This window comes from Triturus cristatus, chromosome 9, assembly GCF_964204655.1.
Source record: "Triturus cristatus chromosome 9, aTriCri1.1, whole genome shotgun sequence".
Taxonomy (NCBI): domain Eukaryota; kingdom Metazoa; phylum Chordata; class Amphibia; order Caudata; family Salamandridae; genus Triturus; species Triturus cristatus.
Window position 1 is genome coordinate 1,033,980,507 of NC_140592.1, and position 20,559 is coordinate 1,034,001,065.

A 20,559-nucleotide genomic window follows, 5' to 3' on the forward strand; every position below is an offset into this window, starting at 1 on the left:
TTGAGTACACATCTTTCTGTCCGAGAATTTCACGTGTCTTTCTCATTGATCTTTTATACTTATTTATTTCTTGGTAATTTTCAAAGGAATGTAGGATTCCCTAGTTTTCTTTCTGTCCACTTTTTAGCTTCCTTTTTATAAGTATGGCCTAGAGAAAGATTTAGCTATCACTCCAGCCTCCTGTAATCATGTGAGTCAACCCTCTTCATCCATTGGGTTGTTCAACTGTTATTCACATTTTGCTGCTGTCCATCACTGCATACAGAATGGAGCAGCCCACATCAGCCATTACCTATCTTGCACTGCGAGAGGGCCATGTTTTGCCTGATTATGTGACATTGACCTAAAAAGAAGAAAAAACCACTTCAGTGCAATACTTTACTTAGTTGGCCAGTTCTAATCTCTTTCCAGTCTTTCTAGTCCTATTTGAACTAGGTATTCAAGTGAAAAAAATTGAACACCAGAAGTACCTTTTATTTGTGGGAATAAAAAAAAAATCTAAAAGGGTTTATATATGTGTATTAAGTTTACCTGCTTGCTAGGAAGCACACATACGTATATCAAAATTATGTGTGATGGTCATGTTTGCTTGGCTTCTGCATATTGTTCTTAAAAGTGTGTTTTGTTTTTAGGCAGTCTTCTGAACTAAACAAACTTCGTCAGGATTATGCTAGACTAATGAACGAGCTAACAGAAAAAAACAATAAACTGGCACAGGAGGAACTGCAGAAGAAGAACACAGAGCAAACCATTGCACAGCACAAGGTGACTTACAACTCTTTTACACTCCAGTGTATTACTCCTTCATAAAACATTAAAATAAATGTGGCAATTTTATTTCAGTTATGGAGATTTGAAACAAATGAAACATGACGGTTATTAAATCGAGAAGGTTAAGGAAACCCAAGATCACGTTTTAGTGGACATGTTTAAAACTTCAGTACATTTTGGGTAAATAGATTAAAAAGACTGAGACCATTATCACAAATGTACCAATTGTATAATTAACAAGTACATTTTTCAAATGAGTCTGGTAATGTCGTCAAAAAATGCCTTCTCAAATTCCTGTCAACTTTTTAAGCAGAAGAAAATCACCCCATATTAAGAAAATGCTAAAAACAAAAATCACCTATTCCTCTGCGCACTCTGTTTTGCCTGAATCACAATACAGAATTCAGAACAGTGGGAATCTTACTGACCTTAGATTCCACCTCTTCACTACTCTTGTCAACCTTCACTTCTACTCTTCTTATCAAGGCTGAAAACGTATCGGAGAAACCCAGATTACTGAGATAGGCCTTCCGGACACCGAGCTGTAATAGTCTTGTTTAGAAATTGCCTCAATATCAGAGAACCATTTACCCACCATTTTGTGACCCTTCTTCCACCTGTGTCAGTTTAGTTTTCGGAGGAGCAGGAATTTGGCATTTTTCCTTATGCACCATAGCAGGTATCATGGGAAGCTCTCTTGATGCAGTGGTTCATCTTTTCAGGAACTGGCCAAACTTTTCTTATTCTTTTGACCAGAAGCAGCATCATTAGGAGTTATGAAACCTGTCTCTTCTCCCCCTCATACCCATCTGGGAGCATTGCCACAGAGCTCACCTCAATCATCACCATAAATGCATTGAGAGTGAAGCTGAAAGCTAGGGGAGTCCATCTTGATCCTTAACCCTCCAATGCTGATATAGCTCTTGCTAACTCTCGTGCATCTCACACATACTCTAGTGCAGTGCAGAAGGGCCAGCCTCAGGCATCTATTCCCTTTTCTCAGCCTCCGCAGCAGGTCCCAATCCAGTTTCTAGACCCAGATCTGCTCCTAAGAACTCCATGTGGCACTTTTTCGATGGGTAATATTCCAATAAATTCATCTCCCATGCTTCCTCTTACCTCCTGTGGGATATAGACCACTATTCTTAGACTGACACTAAAGTTGATGCAGATATGCATCCAGACAGATGCTACTGTGCTTTCATGGCCATGGCTTCGGAACCACAATGCATTGAGCCTCCAGAGCCCAAGCTGGAGAATGAGGGCTTTTATTGCAAATAAATGTTCTTCTACCAAAGCCCACCATATACATTGAGCTACAGGTTCAAGCATGCTCAGAAGATGTGGACCAAGCAGTTCTCACTGTCCACATTCTCAAATTAGTTGAACTTCAAGTACTGTGCTCCCAACAGTCACGTCTGTAGTTTCTCTCCTCAGTCTGTTGTTGTGAGGGCTACTTCACTGAAGGTCAGTGCGTTATTCTCCGACACGGACAAAGAGGCCTACTCTCTCAGAATACATGGGAAGAAAATCTCCCAGCCATCATTGCCAGCTACCATCAATGTAAATGATGCACCTCCTCTTTCTAATACTGTTCTCATAAAGAGTACAAGTTCATGCTTAACCTGGGTAGATTTCTCGAACCTTCATCAGTACTGCCACCAAGATCATGAACTATGATGTGTCTGCGTTTCCACTATTTTTACCTAAATTTTAGATCCTTAAGCCAAAAGCACAGGAAAAAGCATTTGGCATCCCCTTTTATGAAGAAGCTGTCCAATCCCTCAATGGGTGAGGTCCACCAGCATTACAGGCGTGGCCTAGTTCCAACAAAATTAGAGTGCCATCTAAGCAATGCCACAGAGACCACCAAACCTGTTTCAGCCTGCCAGGGCCTTCCAGTCTTTTGAAATTGGGTCGTCCTTTAACACTAAACCATTCTGAAGCTTCTCCTCTACCATGAGTATACTGTGGTTGGAGAGGAAACGTTACAAGGGAAGCACAAGTCCACTCTCCCAATTGAACTGTACTCTCATACCTTCACTGAACCCAGAAAACCACTGATTAATCTGTCTGCTCACTGGCGAAGCTTCCACAGCTGCAACCATGCATACATATTGCCTCTGCCACAGTTGGCATTCATGAACGTATGCAAAAGATGGTGAGTCGATCATGTCACCAGAAAGGGGATCAAAATGCTACTTATTCTCTGTAATGTGAATAGAGGGTTATGTCCAGTTTTGGTTCTGTGTGATTTAAATCTGATCTACACCATGCAGAAATTAATATACCTACTTTGGCTGAGGTCCTGGTAGTTGTCCAAGGTGGCCAGCTGTGATCAGTGGATCTAAAGAATGCTTATTTCCATGTACCCGTCTGACACGGGCACAGTAACTACTTATGTTTTACAGTGGAAAACTGCTACTACAAGAGTCTACCATTTGGCCTTCAAGCCTTGCAGATCAGATGCTTTCATCAGCCTACTGACCTCGCTGATGGTCTTTTTTGAGCCTGCTCTGCTCCACTGCTTTCCCTACATGGATGACTGCTTCATTATAGCAGTGTCATGAGAGGATGCAAAGTACAGCCTAGTGCTGCCTGTCAGAATTCTCTCAAACCTGGGCTCTCAGTGAGCTGCATTAGGTCTTCCTTGGCGGCATTGAAGACTATTAATTTCATAGTACCAGTCCTAGAAATTGTCATTCTTCTAGAGAGATTAGACCATTTCATGACCAGCAAGTTCAGGCTTGCCTTGTGGTTTAACAGATTTCTGGAACTACTAATATCCTCATATGGGTGGTGCTCCATGCCAAGCTCCACATGCTCTGTTTCTACTGGTAGAACACTTGGAGCAGCTGCTATCCATCCAGTCCATGCTCAGCTTAGTGTTATTACTCCTGGTCCCTGGGCCAGGCTCTGTGCTGGTAATTCTTCATCAATGTCTTGTGATAAAAATAAGATTCATTCATTATAAATTTGAAGATGCTATTGTTGATCGTGGTAGCAGTCACTGCAATTTTTTCTGTTTCGGGCAGTAAAAGTGGTTGTTATCCAAATGAATAAAACAAGGCCCTCTTTTACCTAGTGGGACCCACTTCCTGTAACTGTGTTGACCGGCAATGGATTTCTGAGACTGGGCTGTACAGAGCAGCATTTGTCTGCTGGTATCCCACAATACAAGTATTAACAACACCAGATTGAACCATTGGAACAAGTTGCCCCTCTCCCTCCACACACAGCAGTTCCAAGGAAGTTCTCACCTTTTCTTTAAGACCTGAGGTCATCCAACCATAGATACCTGTACTGCTCATTTGAACAATGAGAGTCCTTCTGAGTGTCCTTCTGAGCAGCCTTCTGAAGATCGGGAACAACAGAGGTTGTTTAGCCATCCTGATGGCTTCTGTTTGACTTCACTAACCATGTTTTTGGATCCGTTACATCTACTTAAGCAGGCCCTTATCTTACTGTCCCAGAGAAGGGACCTTCTGTATTAAGGGAGGGTGAGTGGTGGGCTCATCTCAGGCACAGTTCAGCTTCATAAAATGATTCCTCCGCTGCTAGCCTTTGCACTCCAAAGGACTTCCAAGTGGCTGCTGTAATGTTCTCTTCCAGAGCACTTCACAGAATCATATGCCTGAGATTCTGCTACTGTTAATGAAGGTAAAAAGCCTGCTTACTGTATGATGCTAGCTCTTGCTTGCATTACCTGGATACGACTGATGTGGATATCTGCCAAATTTACATTGCAGGTGGGTTTTTTCCTTTAACATAAATTGTATCCATTTTCAAGTTATGTATATGCACATTACATCTGACTGTGGATACATCTTCATTATAACAATTTGCATGGACAGGAATTCCAATTTGTGTTACATATATATGTCACCAGTGCTTAATTTGTAAAATATTTAGTGCCAGGGCTCTGGCCAGGAGGCCACTGCAGCTTGCACCACCCATCGCCCTTGTCATCGCTGCCTAAACAAATATTAACCATCTCTCGCGCATGTAAAGGCAACAGTTCAGATTATTCCAGGTCCCCAAAGCTGAACGAATGGCTAGGAAGGCAGGTATTAGCAATTTTAATGTATATTGTAGTCCTAAACGACCGTTGTTCTGATCATCTCTAAATTAGATGAGCAGCGCCACCATGTCGTGGACTGTTCTAAGTATGGTGTTGAGAATTAGGTGCCTGTGCCGAGCACCGGAAAGCACCGGCTCAAATTAAGCACTGCATGTCACCAGACTTAGTCATTGCGGTATACTTCTTACGTCAGTTTGCATGATGTGAGGCATACATACAATTGTCCAGATATTAGATTGCAGTTATTAGGTCTATCTGAACATGGGGGAGGACTTCCCCATCTGCCAACAAGACAGTCAAAAGACATCTGTTTCGCCTGTTGTATCTGTTTTATTCAACTAGATGTTCATTCTCTTGGGACCTTAACTAAGTCCTGCTCCGGCTGACGTATGAACCTTGTGAGATACTATCATCCTCTAACGGAAGGCTTTTTTTTTTTTTTTAAAGATGACTTATTTGTTGTTGGCTGTTAGCAAGCTGCAGACCCTTTGCAGCTCAAAACCATACAGTCTTTCACAGGACAGTATGGTCCCAAGAACTCTTCCTACCTTTCTATCATTACATGACATACACCCTCTAAATGCTGAGATTTTTCTTCTGACATTGTTTTCACTTCCTTATGCTTCCTTGGATGAGGAGACATCTTGAAGTCAGATGAGTTTTGCGATTTTACATTGATAAAACTAAGGGCCTGCATACAAGCAGTCATGTGCTTGAGACTTTTGGAGAAAATGATGACTGCCTAGGGGCTATTGAGACTACCATTATTGTCATATGATTAAGGCCACGTATCACCAGTTGTTTCACTCTGCATAGTCCAACGTCCATCTGGTTTTTAGATACACTCCACCATGGCTTCGGTGGCATCAGTAGCATTCTCCAGGCTTTGTGAGCTACCCTCCTCACATTCTGGCAAAACTGTGCTCTCTAGGCTTTCTCCTGCCCCAAAGTAGAAATTGGCTAGAGCTTTCTGCAGGATTTGTTTGCCATGAAGTACGCTGTCTTATCCCTTTCTGATTTCATTTGCTGTTCCACTGTAAAAGCAGATTAGGAAAGTACTAAGACATATCAAAAGAATAAACTTACCTTCTGTCAGGATTCTTTCATATAGATGCCAATGCCGACCCCCTGCCTCACCATGAGTTTGACTACAAATACACAGTAGAATAAGCACTACTTATGAGACTGAGGGTAACCGAGAAAAAGGATAAGGGAAAGGAGAAACACTAGAACGGCCACCCAGATCTAGCTCTGCTGTCCTTGCTCTGTAGTTGTCCACCTTCAATGTTGAGACACTATGTTATTAAGTGTGCGCATCTGTTGAAAAAGCAATGCTCTTGTTATGTGTTAAATTAATTATTCGTGTTCATCACTGTAGACTAAGGGTAAGGTTTACCCACAGCGTGAGTAAACATTCCAGTAGCGGACTCTGAGGAGAGGAGGAAAGTGGAGCAACATTAGGAAACTGGAAGGATGTAGTTCAGAGTTAAGTAGGAAATCATTAGAGATACATTGAAAGGTGCGAACAAAACAACAAAGGTGGATACGAAGCGAAGGACTGGTGCGTACTGGTACAAGAAGTGAAGAAACCCAACAAAATACACAGTTGCCAGGCAAAATGTTTTCAGTTGTGCTGGGTTAAATACTGCCTTTTCTCTACTTGACCTCCACCATCTTGGATTGGTAAGTCTTGGTACTTTGCGATAGAAACAGATACGCTTATGCAGTGGGTAGGACACTAACATTGCTGTCACTTCTAAAGTTGTGTTATGGTTCTCCGCTGTCTCCATATCCTTTTCTTATGCCTTTGGAGTATACTATGCCCCCACCCATTGTTCAAAAAACACTTACTGATTGGCTCCATTTTCCAAAACCAGACTTGTTCGGGAAGGAAAGCTTGCCACCCTAAAGAACACATTCATGCACACTACTGAAACAATTGGCCCTGAGTTCATGCCGTGGGCAATCTCACATTCAGGTGTCAGGGTATGTACAAAGTTCATAACTGCAGCAAGCTTAAAGAGTAAGAGTAGCTGAGTTACCATAAAGGCAACTTTATTCTTTTGTTGATGCAGCAACAGGTCTTTTCAAATTTTTCAGAACAACGCCCAAATCACAGCGCTTGTCCAGATCGTCCATCATCGATATTACACCTCTCAGGAAATTATATGCCCCAATCACTCATTTAAAGTGATGTGAATTTACTAGCCAGACTCCTCATTATCACATAATTAGCAGCTAAAATGCAGTATTGAGTTACATCTGTAACGCTTGAGTGGAAGCCCATGGTTAAACTAACAGACATGAATGTTTTTGTTTTGTCTCTTTCTAGAAAATTTTCAGTGGAATGAGTGATCAGGCCGCTTGAAAGGCACTGGTGTCATCGATTTTGAATCCATAGTTAAATTGGAAGTTTTGCATTGGTTTCTCAATAGCGACCTTAAACCGAGTAACCCCTAGTGTATCTGTGCTTAGTTTGTTTTCATATACCTATTCCAAGCGTTTTATTAAGAGATTTGTTTTACTTTTCCAGGGCATTACAACCAAAACATGTCATGATCTAAATACTTAAGTATTAATGTTGTACTTTCTCTCTTCTTTAAGGCCCAGCTGCAAGATGCGGAGCTCAGATGGGAGGAAATAGAAACCTACCTCAGGAAAAGAACAGCTGAGTTTGAAGCTGCACAACAAGGTTACACAAATTAATGAGTCTTCATACGGCATAGAGGAAAATTTGTTTTAGTTAAGATATCAGTTTTTATTACTCAAACTTAATGTTTATTTTGTATTCTTGCCACTGTTCCAAACCAGTACTGTTCTTAAAATTGATAAAGTGCAGTTAACGAATAACACATCCAGTTTTTGTTCAAGACCTAATTGATTATGAACCGGCTTGTTCGCTTTATTGCCACAAAGTTTGGTTAGAATCGTTCATGGACTCTTGTGCATCTAAAACCAAATGTGTGTTCACAATATTCCTTTCGCCAAAACCATTCCATTAATTTCATGGTGAGGTCTGATATTCATAATATAAAGAATGAAGACTGGAGGGCAAAAGCAATGTCTTCTGCTGGAGGGAGGCTGGGGGAGAGGAAACTTGAAGTCAATCACTGTCCATCCTACACCACTCCAAACCGCTGATCTCTTGTGCAGATATATATATCCTACTGGTAGTCGACAGTAGGTAGTTATAGTTGGGACCTTGTTTCCATACGAAAAGCGTTTTTTGACTCGACTATATCTTTGTCGATGTTATTAACCACATTTTCCTAAAAAAGTGTGCCGGTGATTCGAGTTGTGCATTGAAAGTTTAGGGGTGATCAATCAAGCGGGGTTCGAGAAAAGGGGAAGGGTGGGGCGGCAGTCGTAAAAAGTGCGTTTTCCATGTTAATTCCCATAGGGATTTTGAACACGACTACAACCTGAACTGCTGGATGGAATTACACCAGATTTGACAGAAAGGTGGCTATTGGCCCAGAAATCATGCTCTTTAGGTCTCGCCTGCGTTGCAGTGCATGCGTTGCTCGCCTTGGCGAGATCTATAGTGGTTGGTTTTGTCCTGCTCGTGTCAGTCCTGTCTCCCTTGGGCCACGCCCACCCGGACTGGAGGTTTAGCTCGTGCATGCTCACGCACGGCATCTCTTCCAGACACGGATGTTTATTTTTGCATCGCGCTTTCACTTAAGGTGAAAGCGCGATGCATATATAAACAAGCGGCAGCACTAAAATGAAAAGTGTTAACACAGTCAGCTGACTCGCGGACACCGCCGCAGTCAGTCATGCCTCAGGCTGACAGGCACACCAATCGCTCATTCATGGTTTCCGGGAGCCCCTAGTCTCCTCCCTTGCCCCAGTGTTCCGTATTTGCATGCACTCCCACTGTGTGCATGACAGACACAATGTTTGCTGGGTTGCGCCATTTTTTAGGGGCCATGCGAGTGGAGAGATCTCTTGGAGCAATCTTTCTAGGACTTACACAGGGGTATTCTGGGACTTTCCCCTTTAAAGCTGGTGTCAAGAGCAAAGTGCTGTAAGTCGCCTTCTTTGCGCTGTGGTATCTAGAGAGGCGCTTTCATCACTAGGCACTATTCACTCATTGTTTTGTCATTGTCAGTCAGGCTGCAAGGGTCTGTGGTTTCTGTAATAAAAGGCACAGGGTCCAATGTACAAAGTTAATTTAAGGGTGACACTTTTATGTGAGATTAACTTACTCTTGTGTAAGTTGCACAGTATTTGCAAAAGGTTACAGATAGGAAATTTTCTCTTACGTTTTCTCCTACTAGTCCCATGAGCGTGGGCGTTTAGAGTGGTGCATCAGAGAAGAAGTTGGGAAAATTCCATTCAGATGTCGTTCATACACTCTCAGGTGTGCTTTTCTGGCTATTTATCAAGCTTTATAAATGGATTTCTCGTGCTTATCCGCACAATTAACTTAACTTACAACTGAAAGGTACAATAATAGCTGTGACTGAAAGCCCTCGGGTGATTAGCGCCTGGATACCCTATCGGGTAATTAGCCGCGCTTTATAAATCCTGGTTGATTGATTGGTGGGAAGGAGCACCAAACCTCACAATTTTCACAGGAGTGGTGGAAGAAGGACATGAAAGCGAAATACACTATCAAGGGAGAGAAGCAATTATTTTTCAAAGTTAACCTAAGGTTGGAGATCCTAGAAGTAAAGCATTATTTCTGGGTAGTATATTTAAGGGAGCGGGGTTGCGGAGGAAGGGATTCCCCAAACTGTCCATTTAGACGATGAACTTATTATTATTAGTTAAAAGTGATATATTTGCACTGCTCTTACATGGCTCGGAAATATGCCTAGACTTTGGTACGGGTACCGTGCCAGGCCTTTACTTTTAAAATACTAAGGCTCATGAGCATGAGTCGGGCACATGAATAGGTCTGTTGGGCTGGGCAATGTCAGTCACCTGTTGGGGCTGTGACTTTAAAGTAGTTGGGCTGCAGACGAATTAGTTCAATTAAAACTGATGCCTCTGGGCATGAAAGTCTTATTATATCAAGTGAAGTTGGTTCTCCACGTCTGGTGGTAGGGCCCGAGAGCCAGCCGTATTCAGGGCTGTGTCTATGGAAGCATAAAGTGTCGAGTGCTTTCACAGTTGTGCCTTCAGCGATTAACTGTGTTGGTGTAAGTGCTGCTCATTGCTTGAGTGCCACGGGCTGTACGCGGCCTTTTGTTGACTAACTCATGAGCGGTACCTATACCCTGGTTAATGCCCTTGACTACCACCTGCTCCCCAAGCTTAATTTGTTCAAATAAGAATAATTATAAAAAAATAAGTCCATGGACCCAAATATTTTCTTTGAAGGTTGCCGAAGTCGCTGCCAAATTGCATGATCGCCCAATATCAAGGCTGATTAGCCTTCACCCTTGTAATAGGTCTCGCATTTGCAAGATTTTAAGTTATTGGCATTGTACATGACAATGCCTTTTATTTATGTTTTCAAAACCAACACAGGTTTGTCATTTACAATGCCAGTAGCTCAAGGTCTCGCAAATGCGAGTCCTATTGCATTGCAAATGCTTTTTGTTATTTGGAGTAAATCCTTTCAGTAGTTTTTGCTACGGACTAATCAATCCTGATTGGTTGGTGACAACCTGAACAATCTGCTTTGGCAGCCATTACAAGACTCTGGGACCTGGCCCCTGTGACCTAAGAATGAATAAAAGAAATGGAAGTGGGCAGGGTGAGCACACCCAGACACGAAAGGCCCTATTTGGGGGTCTCAAATCGAACCTCCCTTTATTATTTGGCCACACCATGGACAACATGCTGTGGCAGCACTTGCAGGACTCTGAGGCATGGTCCCCATTGAAATGTATTCTAGTGAATAGCCGGTTTCGAGAGTCGCAAAAAGGCAAACGTATAAAGGGTGATAACTGATTTTAGTTACAATATAAATCATTTGTTGATGGTACCATACTAATTTTAGGAATTGTGGTGTGTTCTAAGGTGAATTTACCCTGTGAAAAAGCCTTCTGCTGGGTTTCATGAATCCTGTTTTTCAGAAAACTGTTTTCTCATGCTTTTCCCATAGAGTTTATGAAAGGTGCTAAAATGAGAGCATATTTTGTGTAAATTCATGCTATCTTTCGCAGTCATGAAAATGAAGTCTGATATTCTTAGTAAAACACGTACTTCCAACAAGAGCAGCCTGTCAGTTGGTTCCCTTGTGTTCTACTGCAGCCTCCCAGAGTGTTCTAAAGAACAACTACAGTGCTGACAGTCTTACTTACGATAAAAGTGTGGCACACATGAAGCCATCGTGATTTAGTCAAACTGGTAAAACTTTTTTTTTTTAACAAACTTTATTGATGACTTTAGCAAATTTGAAGTGTATCAGTCATTCTACAGTGACAGTCTTTTAAAACTGGTAAAACTTAAAACATTTAATTTAGAAAGGAACCAAATGAAGGGGTTCATTTTGTCATAGAAGTTATGGTTTGTGCTGTAGAAAGAAAAATGAGGACACATTTTTAGTGAGTTCTCAAATATCTTCCTCTTCTATTTCATTGAAAAATTCTGACATGCAGAGTAGAACATGCACTTTCTTCACCAGCAGCAGACTGCCAGTTAAATCCCTGGTGATCAGCAGCTGTCCTACAGTGTTCTAATAAGCACCTAGAATGCAAACATTCTGAATTTATGCCAAAAGTGTGGCACACCTGAACGTGATCTGGATGGAATCGAAGTGGAAAACTGAAAGCATTTCCTACTGAGGAAACTGCAGTAAATGAGGAAATTATGGGGCGTCATAAAAAAATAAGACTCCAAAGATGGCCACCTGAGAAAAAAGAGCCCAAATGTAGTACAAGTATCCCCCCAAATGTAGCCCAAGTATAGCCCAATGACAAGTTTGCAAACCAAATCCTTTTTATTTATTTATTTTGTAGTTTTATGCAGCGTAGACTTGACACGAACCTATTGGAGTCCTTTACATGAGCATCTGTTAGATTACACAAGGACACATTCATTTTGGTTTTAGGCATGGGGAGATTAAGTGATTTGCTCAGAATCAAGGGATGTTGAGCTGACACCAAAACTCGAACCTAGTTCCCCAGTTGCAAAGTCTGCAGCTCTGGCCGTAACGCCACATTCTCTCCCCTAAGTGTAACATCTAATCAAGTGGATCAACTGGATAAAAAAAATCAAGATAGCAAATCATTTAGAAGTGCTTTGATACTATTTTATAACTCAGAAAACATGCCCTCATTTAATTGTTTAAAGAATTAATCATAATTTCTTTGGGAATAAGACCCTCTCATTTTTATAAATTCTGGTAGTACTTTAGGATTTGCATTTTTTATTACATCAAGATGACGTCAGGGGTGTGTCTTGCTCCGCCTTTCAGATAATACAGAATTCTACAAATTCCACTTCCACACGGTGGCTCAAACAATGCTCTCTAACAGAAAGGCTTTCCCAGATGCCAAATGCAAATGTGTATATATTGATATATATTTAAATGCAAGCAATAACAACACACTTGGTAAATGCTACAGTTAAATAGATGGATATGAAATACAAGCAGCAAATAATATGAGATATAACTCAAGCAAATATACTGGACGTCAAGAGATAAGAAAGATATATTATACACAAGATATATCAAATGATTACTTTGTATGTCACCTCACTCATTTACACATTACAAAGAAAACACCTCAAATGACCACAGCCACTGGAACCACGCATCACAATGACACTAGTCTGAAACAAATCACCTCACACGATCGTTAACTCGACACCCTTGCCAACGCAAGCTGCGAGCCCATTCACAGCTGGGCTTGTACTCTCGACCGGGACTCCGGTTCAGTTTGTCTTACAGCAGTACGGCTACGCTGTAAGTGAGCTCCCAACCATGGCTGTCAACAACCCCCAGCTTTATAGTCTCTAAACACACACTAGAAGGTTCGAGAGTCTTCCCCTCTGTGCCAAGGAAACTTACTGGAACTGGCTAGCTTCCAGGCAAACATTTCACGGCAGGAAGGAGTTCCCACATTTCCTCTACATTCTTGCACGTTCCAGCCTTTATCGTGACGAAGCTCACGGAAGCCTTCCAGTGTACATTAAACAATCTCTCACAAAACAAACCTTGAATGTGATTAACCCAAACAACTTGCAAGCGTGTTTGTGCGTGTAGAGAACCTGAAGCAAGGCAGAGTCTGAATTCAGGATGACATGAGGCCATGTCAAAGCCAATAGTAAGAACTTCATAATTCTTCCCAATGTACACATTTGTGCACCTCTGCCTATAGCATCACATACTTCATCCCTCAATGTACAACACAGTGCACATTTGTGCACCACTGCTCATAACACTGCACTTTGAGACCAAAAAGTACATTCCACACCTCTCTCTCTCATGCTCTTAAATGCATATCCCACACGTTTTGTTCTTGGCAAGCTGTTCTACTGTGTCAGCTCCCACTGTAAGACTGCAAGATTACAAGAAAGAAACCTTTAAGAGAAACAAGGCATATGCAGGCTGCTGTACATTCAGGCTAGGATAAAATAACACACCAAAGTCAATTAAAATAATGGTAGTCAAAGGTCATCACGTGGTGTCAGACCACAAGAGTGCCTCTAGCACTACAGGCGTGCCACGCTTTTATAATAAATATGCAATGTTAGCAATCTAGTTTTTCAAGGCAGGAGGAAGGCGATAGGGGCCTGCACATGGAAAACAGAGGGTGGGGCGGGTCAGAAGCACCAAGATGTTCATGGAGGGCAAGCAGAATGGGCACTGGAAGCACAGTACACCATGGAGGGCGACACCGAGAATATAATGGCATACACACTGACAACAGAGGGAAGGTAGGGGCAGCAAGCTGACCACACAGAGCAGGCGGAAGGGGCTGTGGCAGCACTGAAGACAATGCATAGCAGGCTGGAGGGTTAATATCTAAGGGTCATATGAAGGCATGCTACAAAGATTACAGACTAACCCAACTTAATACCTCTTCTGGGATTGGGAAATGTACTAGTGTTTTTTTAGAAATAAAAGATTTTCCTTGCTTTGAATTGGCAATAGATCTCATTACTCCACCAGCGGCTAGGAAGCTCTATTTACAATTTAGATATGGGGTGCTCCCACTCCGCTGCTTTACATCTAAGTGGAGAGACCAACAAACGACCCAGTGCCCGGCTTGTGACCAGCCCGAGGAAACAGAGCTCCATGTCTTTTTTAGTTGTTCTGGCTATCAGAAGGCAAGGAGACGTTGGTTGGCTCAGATTTGCAGGATTCTTGGCAGTAGGCGCTGCCTTGAAGCATTTAGGATACTGAAATCTGACTCAGGCATTCCAATAGTATACTCGGTGGCTGGTTTTTTGTTTTCAATGTGGTGCACTAGAAGGGCTTATCTGAGATCTCGTAATAATGAACTGATTGCCCGGTAGCAAATGTGCAAATCCATTAACCCCTTTGCTGCTTCATGTATAGTTTTATATATAGGAACTTTTTGCTTCCTTTTATACAGAGGTTCTTTTTTAGCTAATTTATGTATTTATTGCACCATGCACTTTCCAAACTCAATTGTGTCATCTTTGTCCAAATCCTATATCCCAAAATTTAATGTATTTATAATCTGAAATTGTGTGTAATTGCTTCTTATTATTATTAACCATGACTGACAATATGATGGAATTTTAGATATAAAATGTTTGCTCTGTGATGTACTTTTTAGGACATTTTGTCCGAAATAAAGTTTTTTGAATTGATAATTGTTAATGGCAGCACAATGGCTATGGGTGGACAAGAGGGGAAGGGGCCCACTCAAAGGACCATGTTGGACAGAAGGGAGTTGTAGGGGCAGGACACAGACAAGAGGTCAGGGGAAGGGGCTGCAAAACAGACCATGCAGGGCAGGCAGGAGAAGCAGTTGCAGCACAATAGAGGATGGAAGCCAGAAGAGAGTGGCAGCAAAATGCACCATGGAGGACTGTAGGAAGGGGAGAGGGGCATGGGACTTGGACAGGCATAATGGAGGTGGCAGCCATCTGACATTGCGAGGCAGGCGGTAGGGACAGTCCCAGTTCAACAAAACACTCAGTGCAGATAGGCTGGGCTGGGGCAGGTCCATGCAACATGGTAGGAAAAAAAGGAGGAAGCAGGGGTATGCACACAGACATCTGAGGGCAGAGGGAGGGAGGGCAGGGGCAACAAGCTAAGCACAGAGGCTAAGCAGAAGGGTAATGATGGGGTTTAGAATTGAGCAATGGAGTTCAAGAGGAGTGGGCTGGGACATCAAGCTAAATGGAGGGTAATGGCAACACATCGGACCATGCAGGGCAAGAGGATGGGGACTGGTGCATGGACTTGGAAAACAGAGGGTAGGGAGGAGGTGGGTAGGGAAGCAAGCCAACTGTTTAGGGCAGACGGGAAGGGCAGATCAGCGGCCACACAGGGCTGTAATGAGGGAGCTGGATCATAGACTTGGACAATGTATGGTGGAGGGGAGCAGCAAGCTTGGCTGTGGGCAGCACAATGCTAGGCGAGACCCTACGTCCAAAACCCCTCCCCCCCCCGCTTTGCGATGGACATCCTAATTAATGTTAAAAAAAAAAACAACCTAGAAATTCACTGAAAAACCTAAGGTAACAGGGACATTATTGTTTGGAAACAGAATTTTTTTAAAAAATAGAATTTCACTAAAAACTAAAGGTTACAGGGGCATGATAGTTAGTCAGATTTTTCACGCACACAAAACCATAGAATTTCAGCTTTTATATTTAGTTATTTCAAGTAACTATAGCTCTTGCCCTAAGGTAACTATAACTCACACAATTGCCATGCACTGCTAATTACCCCAGATATTACATCATTCATGACCTCTTTTATGACATCATTGATAATATCACTAACATTTGCAGTAAAATTATTGCTGAGAAAACTGTGCATGGCGAGGGTGCGAGTTATAGTTATCTTAAAGCACGAGTTATAGTTACTTGAAGTGAGTGAATGACCCCCAGGCCCTGTTGCCCAGCAGCCATACATATCTTTCTTCCCGGACAAACTGGTGCTTCGGGCAAAAGCGGCTTTCTTGCCAAAAGGTAGTAATGCCCTTCCATGTAGGGCAATCCATCACCTTGCTGTCTTTCTACACTCCATCTCATCCCTCCAAGAAAGTACAGCATTTTGATCCTAGGAGTTCCCTCAGTTTTTAGATCTGTCAGACTAGAGAGCATTGATTGGAAGATCAACTTTTTGTGGGCTTCTTCAGAGGCCAGAAGAGGAATGCAGTACAAGAGAGAACCATCTCCTGTTGGATTGTCTTTTGCATAAAGATTTGCTATGGACTAGCCAAGAAGCAGCCTAGTAAGCTTACTCACTCATTGCACCAGAGCAAAGATTGCTTGCTACCACTATGCTGGTGGGCAATGTGTCAGTCTGATGTCTGCCAGTCTGGGTGTTCCTCCACACATTCACAACGTACTATTGCCGGGACACACAGATCTGTTGGGGATGGGCACTTTGCCTAATCTGTCCAGCAAGATTTGCTGGGCTTAGCCATTCCAGAGACCCACCACCAGGAAAGATACTGATTTGGTATCTATTCAGAAGGTAAGAAATCTGTGGTTCAAAGTCTCTTTCAGAAGAACAAGTTACCTTTGGTAATGCCTTTTCTGGCAGAGACTCGAACTGTGAATTCTGCACTGACCCTCCCTCCTCCCCGTTCTGTGGAATAGATTCATACAGTCCAGTAATAAGGTTCCAATCTAAAGATCTGCAAACTGGCATATTTTGATTTGTAAGGGCTGAGCTCTACGGCAAGTGGTGTGGATAGAGCTAAGAAATAAACTGACGTCAGTTCGCTGGGGTGGCACAGCTATAGTGACCCTATATCTTATCCAGGGCGTGATGGACCTGATGTGGAGATGCATGCCAGCACTTACTGGTGTGTGACGGGATTGCTACGAAGCATCTTGTGGATCCAATCTTGCACCTGGGGAAATTAACAAGGTAAACAATCTATGGTTAGATAGAGCCTCTACTAGAAAAAGCATTGCTGAAGATAAGTAACTTGTTCTTCGTGGCCCCTCCAATCTGTCCACAAGTGCCAAGCCATTATGTATGCACATTATAATTTGCCTGGTGGCCTCACTGATCCTGTCAGACCAGAGAGCAGATTACTTTTGTCATCTGTTTAGCTTGGGCTTAAGCCAAGATCTTAACCTCTCCTTTTAGGAAAGCATCTCTTGGGGTGTCTTCACAGTTTATTTATCACTGCTTACTCAGCTAGCCTCTGGTTGGGTGGTAGTTTGCCTTTGCTTACGAACTCGTCAAACATATCTTTAATTGGGTTGAGTATCTTGGATGAGATTTGATTAAAGAATTAGATCCAGAAACCTTTCTAGCCTGGAGACTCGCCAGATTGCCTTTGACCCAAAAGAGTTGATAGTTCTTCAGCAGTAATGTCTGCTTCACGGTTCTAAAGCTCTTAACTTGAAAGGCACCTCACACAGAGATCTTTCATAAAACTCAGTATATTTTTTGCTTGGGAGTTGTCAGTTGCCTACATTATCCTATATGGTAGGACGCCAAGATATGCGCTATGGCATGATTACCCTCGGCCGTTGATCCCTGCTCGTTAGATACCTGAACAGTGTGTTCCTGTCTCTGTGTTTTAGCATAACCAGTAAAATATTTGGTTGGCTTGATTTACCCCATTGGTAAATACGGATCTGGGTGGATAGCCACTCCTCCATAGCCTCAATCAGTGTCTGGAGCCCTGTCTTGTTGGGCTGAATATAATGGAGTATGACCGGGTTCGTTTTTCAAAGTTTTTGTGACTCTAGTTCTAGAAGGTATGTCTCTAATGTTTACCCTGTAAGTGTAGACTTGAAGGTATGTCAAAGCATCTTGAGCTACTCTACTGTACACTGGTTTTGCTCAAAGTATTTGTATGCCTCCTCCACAATATAAGTTCTGCATCAATTGACTGCCACGTATTGAGGTGCCAACTTTTATTTTCTGGCCCTTGTTCCATGGTTGATTGCACCAGAAGGTAGTCCAGAACGCCCCTAGCTCTTATGCAAGTGTTCAGTAGCCTACTCAGCTTGACGCAAAGACACTAAGATCCGACCCATCTGACTTTATTTTAGGTAGGCCCCATCGCCATTTTAGACCATGGAAGTCGCCATTTTAGGCCATTAAGGCCTCCATTTTAGATAAAGAAAATCGTCATCTTTCTCCATTTATGCAGAATCCTTCATTTCTGCCATTTAACGCAGATGTCGTCTGACCTTATCTTACTAAGAACTAAAAAAGTGTCTGATTATTCGACTGATGACCGATGCAACATCAGTCTAGGTCGAGTGTCTACTTTCACTGTGTCCATTTCAGATCAGAAAAAGTACAGACATATAGTCAAAATAGTGTAGTTTGAATTGACATTCTCTTTATGTCAGATATTCCAGTTTCTGATAGGATTTTAGTATAAATATTTAGAACAGGTAGAAGTGGTTTGAGAGACCGCACATCTCAATTCTTACAATATAAGAGATGTTTGCAAAGCTCACGAACTGTGTACGGTTGGTGCTATATTGGTACAATAGCGCCCTACTACCATTGGTACCTAAAACACATCGTTACAAAATACCTCTATGTAGACATGAGAAAAAATGTAGTACCAAAGCACTCAAAAGGAAGTCCAACAGAATAATTTAAATCATAACAATTTTGGTTGCTATTAATTCTAATAAGAGACACAAACCAGGTGGTGGTAGATCAGCAACGTGTATTGAGACCAATAAAAGACAGCTGACACGTGTTTCATGACGACAAGGTGACTTCTTGAAGAATAGGATAAGTCGTTTGATCAGCGGTTGTAAGTCGGTTACCACAAAGGACTTATTGAATTGAAAGTAATCAAATAGGATTCCGTTCTGTTAGCTTGAAGTTGCCTTCAGGAATCAATATGGTAGTCTAAATTGATTGTTGTACAATTAAATTAGAAAAAAATGCTGCTCCATAGCAGGTCATGTTAAACCTGTACAGTCGAGTCATCTATTCATTATGTGTGCTGCCGGCCATCCAGTAAAGAGGAAACTCTGATAAGTTTCCTATGCGTTCTTCATTTGGTGTATGAACCTTTGGCGTTCCGGAATGTCATAGATTTAGTATACAAGGACTGCCATATTACCAGTCATTTGAGAGGTGCTTCACCCAGATTATCGCATGAGATTGACAGAAGAGTGTCTCACCTACTGCTTGCAAATTTCTAAGATGCTACATCTCCCTCAGTGCTAATAAAGCCAAATCACAGAGGAAGGCTTGTTACTGCTGCGAGTGTGTGCGCTTTGCAGGGAAAGCATATATCAGTGATAGGGTTTTTAATGTAGCGTTCCAGAGGCAACCACTTCTCTCCCCATGATGTCCTGGCAGGTACATGTTAAGTGAAAGTGTACATAGTTCCTCTTTGCCTTCTGGTAAACCTCACATGAAACACCTGGTATGAACCGTATCGTGACAGAAAGAGCATGTTCGAGGCATATGAGCTGCAGATTACACACTTTTGCATAGATCGCCATCTGGTGTTGGGCCCGGATGTTTGCAGTTTGTTTTTCCTCTTGGAAAGTCTTTGGAAGACACGAGGTCGGTGACTCCTCCTTTGGATCGTATTGCGCATGGGCTTCGGCTCCATCCTCAGATTGTTTTTTTCCGCCATCGGGCTCGGATGTAACCTTCGCGCACCGGTTCCGAACAGTTCCAGTTCGATGATCGACGCGTAATCCTCACCCCAAATCGCGGTATTGTTTTCGAACGCGATCTCCTCAATCAACGCACTTTCTCATCAGCCAACCTTCGGTTCCAGTTGTCGACAGCGGCCTTCGGGCCTACCCAAGCTCCGGTCCCGGCTGATGGAAAGAACTCCCTTCAAGAAGTGCCCTCGATGTGGGTCCAAATTCCTCCACACCGATCTTCATGAGGTATGCAACCTCTGCCTCTCCCCTGAACACGAATCTCGAGACTGTCCGGCCTGTAAGTCTTTCCGATCAAAAAAGACTATTCGAGACCGAAGAGTCAGAAGGAACATGGCACACTCCTCGACCTCCATTCCAGTTGATATCTTCGGAGACGACATCGAAGATCCGGGGCAGCAGCGCACCGAAGATGACCTCGTCAGTGCTTCCGAGGCCGACGAATCCGACCTCTACCTCGACACCGAGCTCCGCACCGAAGCCCTTGGGGTCGAAACCCAGCTCTTCCGTACCAACGCCACCTTCTGTACCGACCAAACCCCATAAGGCCCTCGGCACCGACACTTCAAAGCCGAAGCCGATCTCGGCGCCGACCAAAAAATCAGAGGTTCCCAAACCCGGTGTTAAGCACACTGGCATGGAAACGCCTAAAAAGACATCGGCCCCGAAGTCTTCGACGCCGACGGACCAAACACTTTCACAGGAACTATTTACACCAGATCCCTTGCAAAAGTCTGCCTCCACTTCCAAAGAGGAAGGACTCTGCTACCTCTCCTTTCAGAATACCTTCCCCACCTCCTCTACCCCCTCCACCCCCACCCCCTCCGCCCTCTCCACCCCCACCCCCTCCGCCCTCTCCACCCCCACCTCATCGCTCTCCGACTCCGTCTCCAGACGATGATGATCAGGGGGACCCATATCAGGATATAGGGTATGTGCCCCAAGACCCCACCCCTACAGGATCCCCAGACCCATGGGAC

At 43.0% G+C, this 20,559-nt stretch overlaps 1 protein-coding gene across 32 annotated transcripts in view; it reads left to right on the forward strand.

Moving 5' to 3' along the window:
- Positions 1–20,559, forward strand: part of KTN1 (kinectin 1) — a 484,843-nt gene that overhangs the window by 187,792 nt on the left and 276,492 nt on the right. For all 32 annotated transcript variants that reach the window (XM_085626790.1, XM_085626798.1, XM_085626810.1 and 29 more), the window contains exons 9-10: positions 633–765; positions 7,457–7,544. In XM_085626790.1, the coding sequence (XP_085482916.1) occupies positions 633–765; positions 7,457–7,544 (221 nt within the window). The remainder of the gene's footprint in view (positions 1–632; positions 766–7,456; positions 7,545–20,559) is intronic.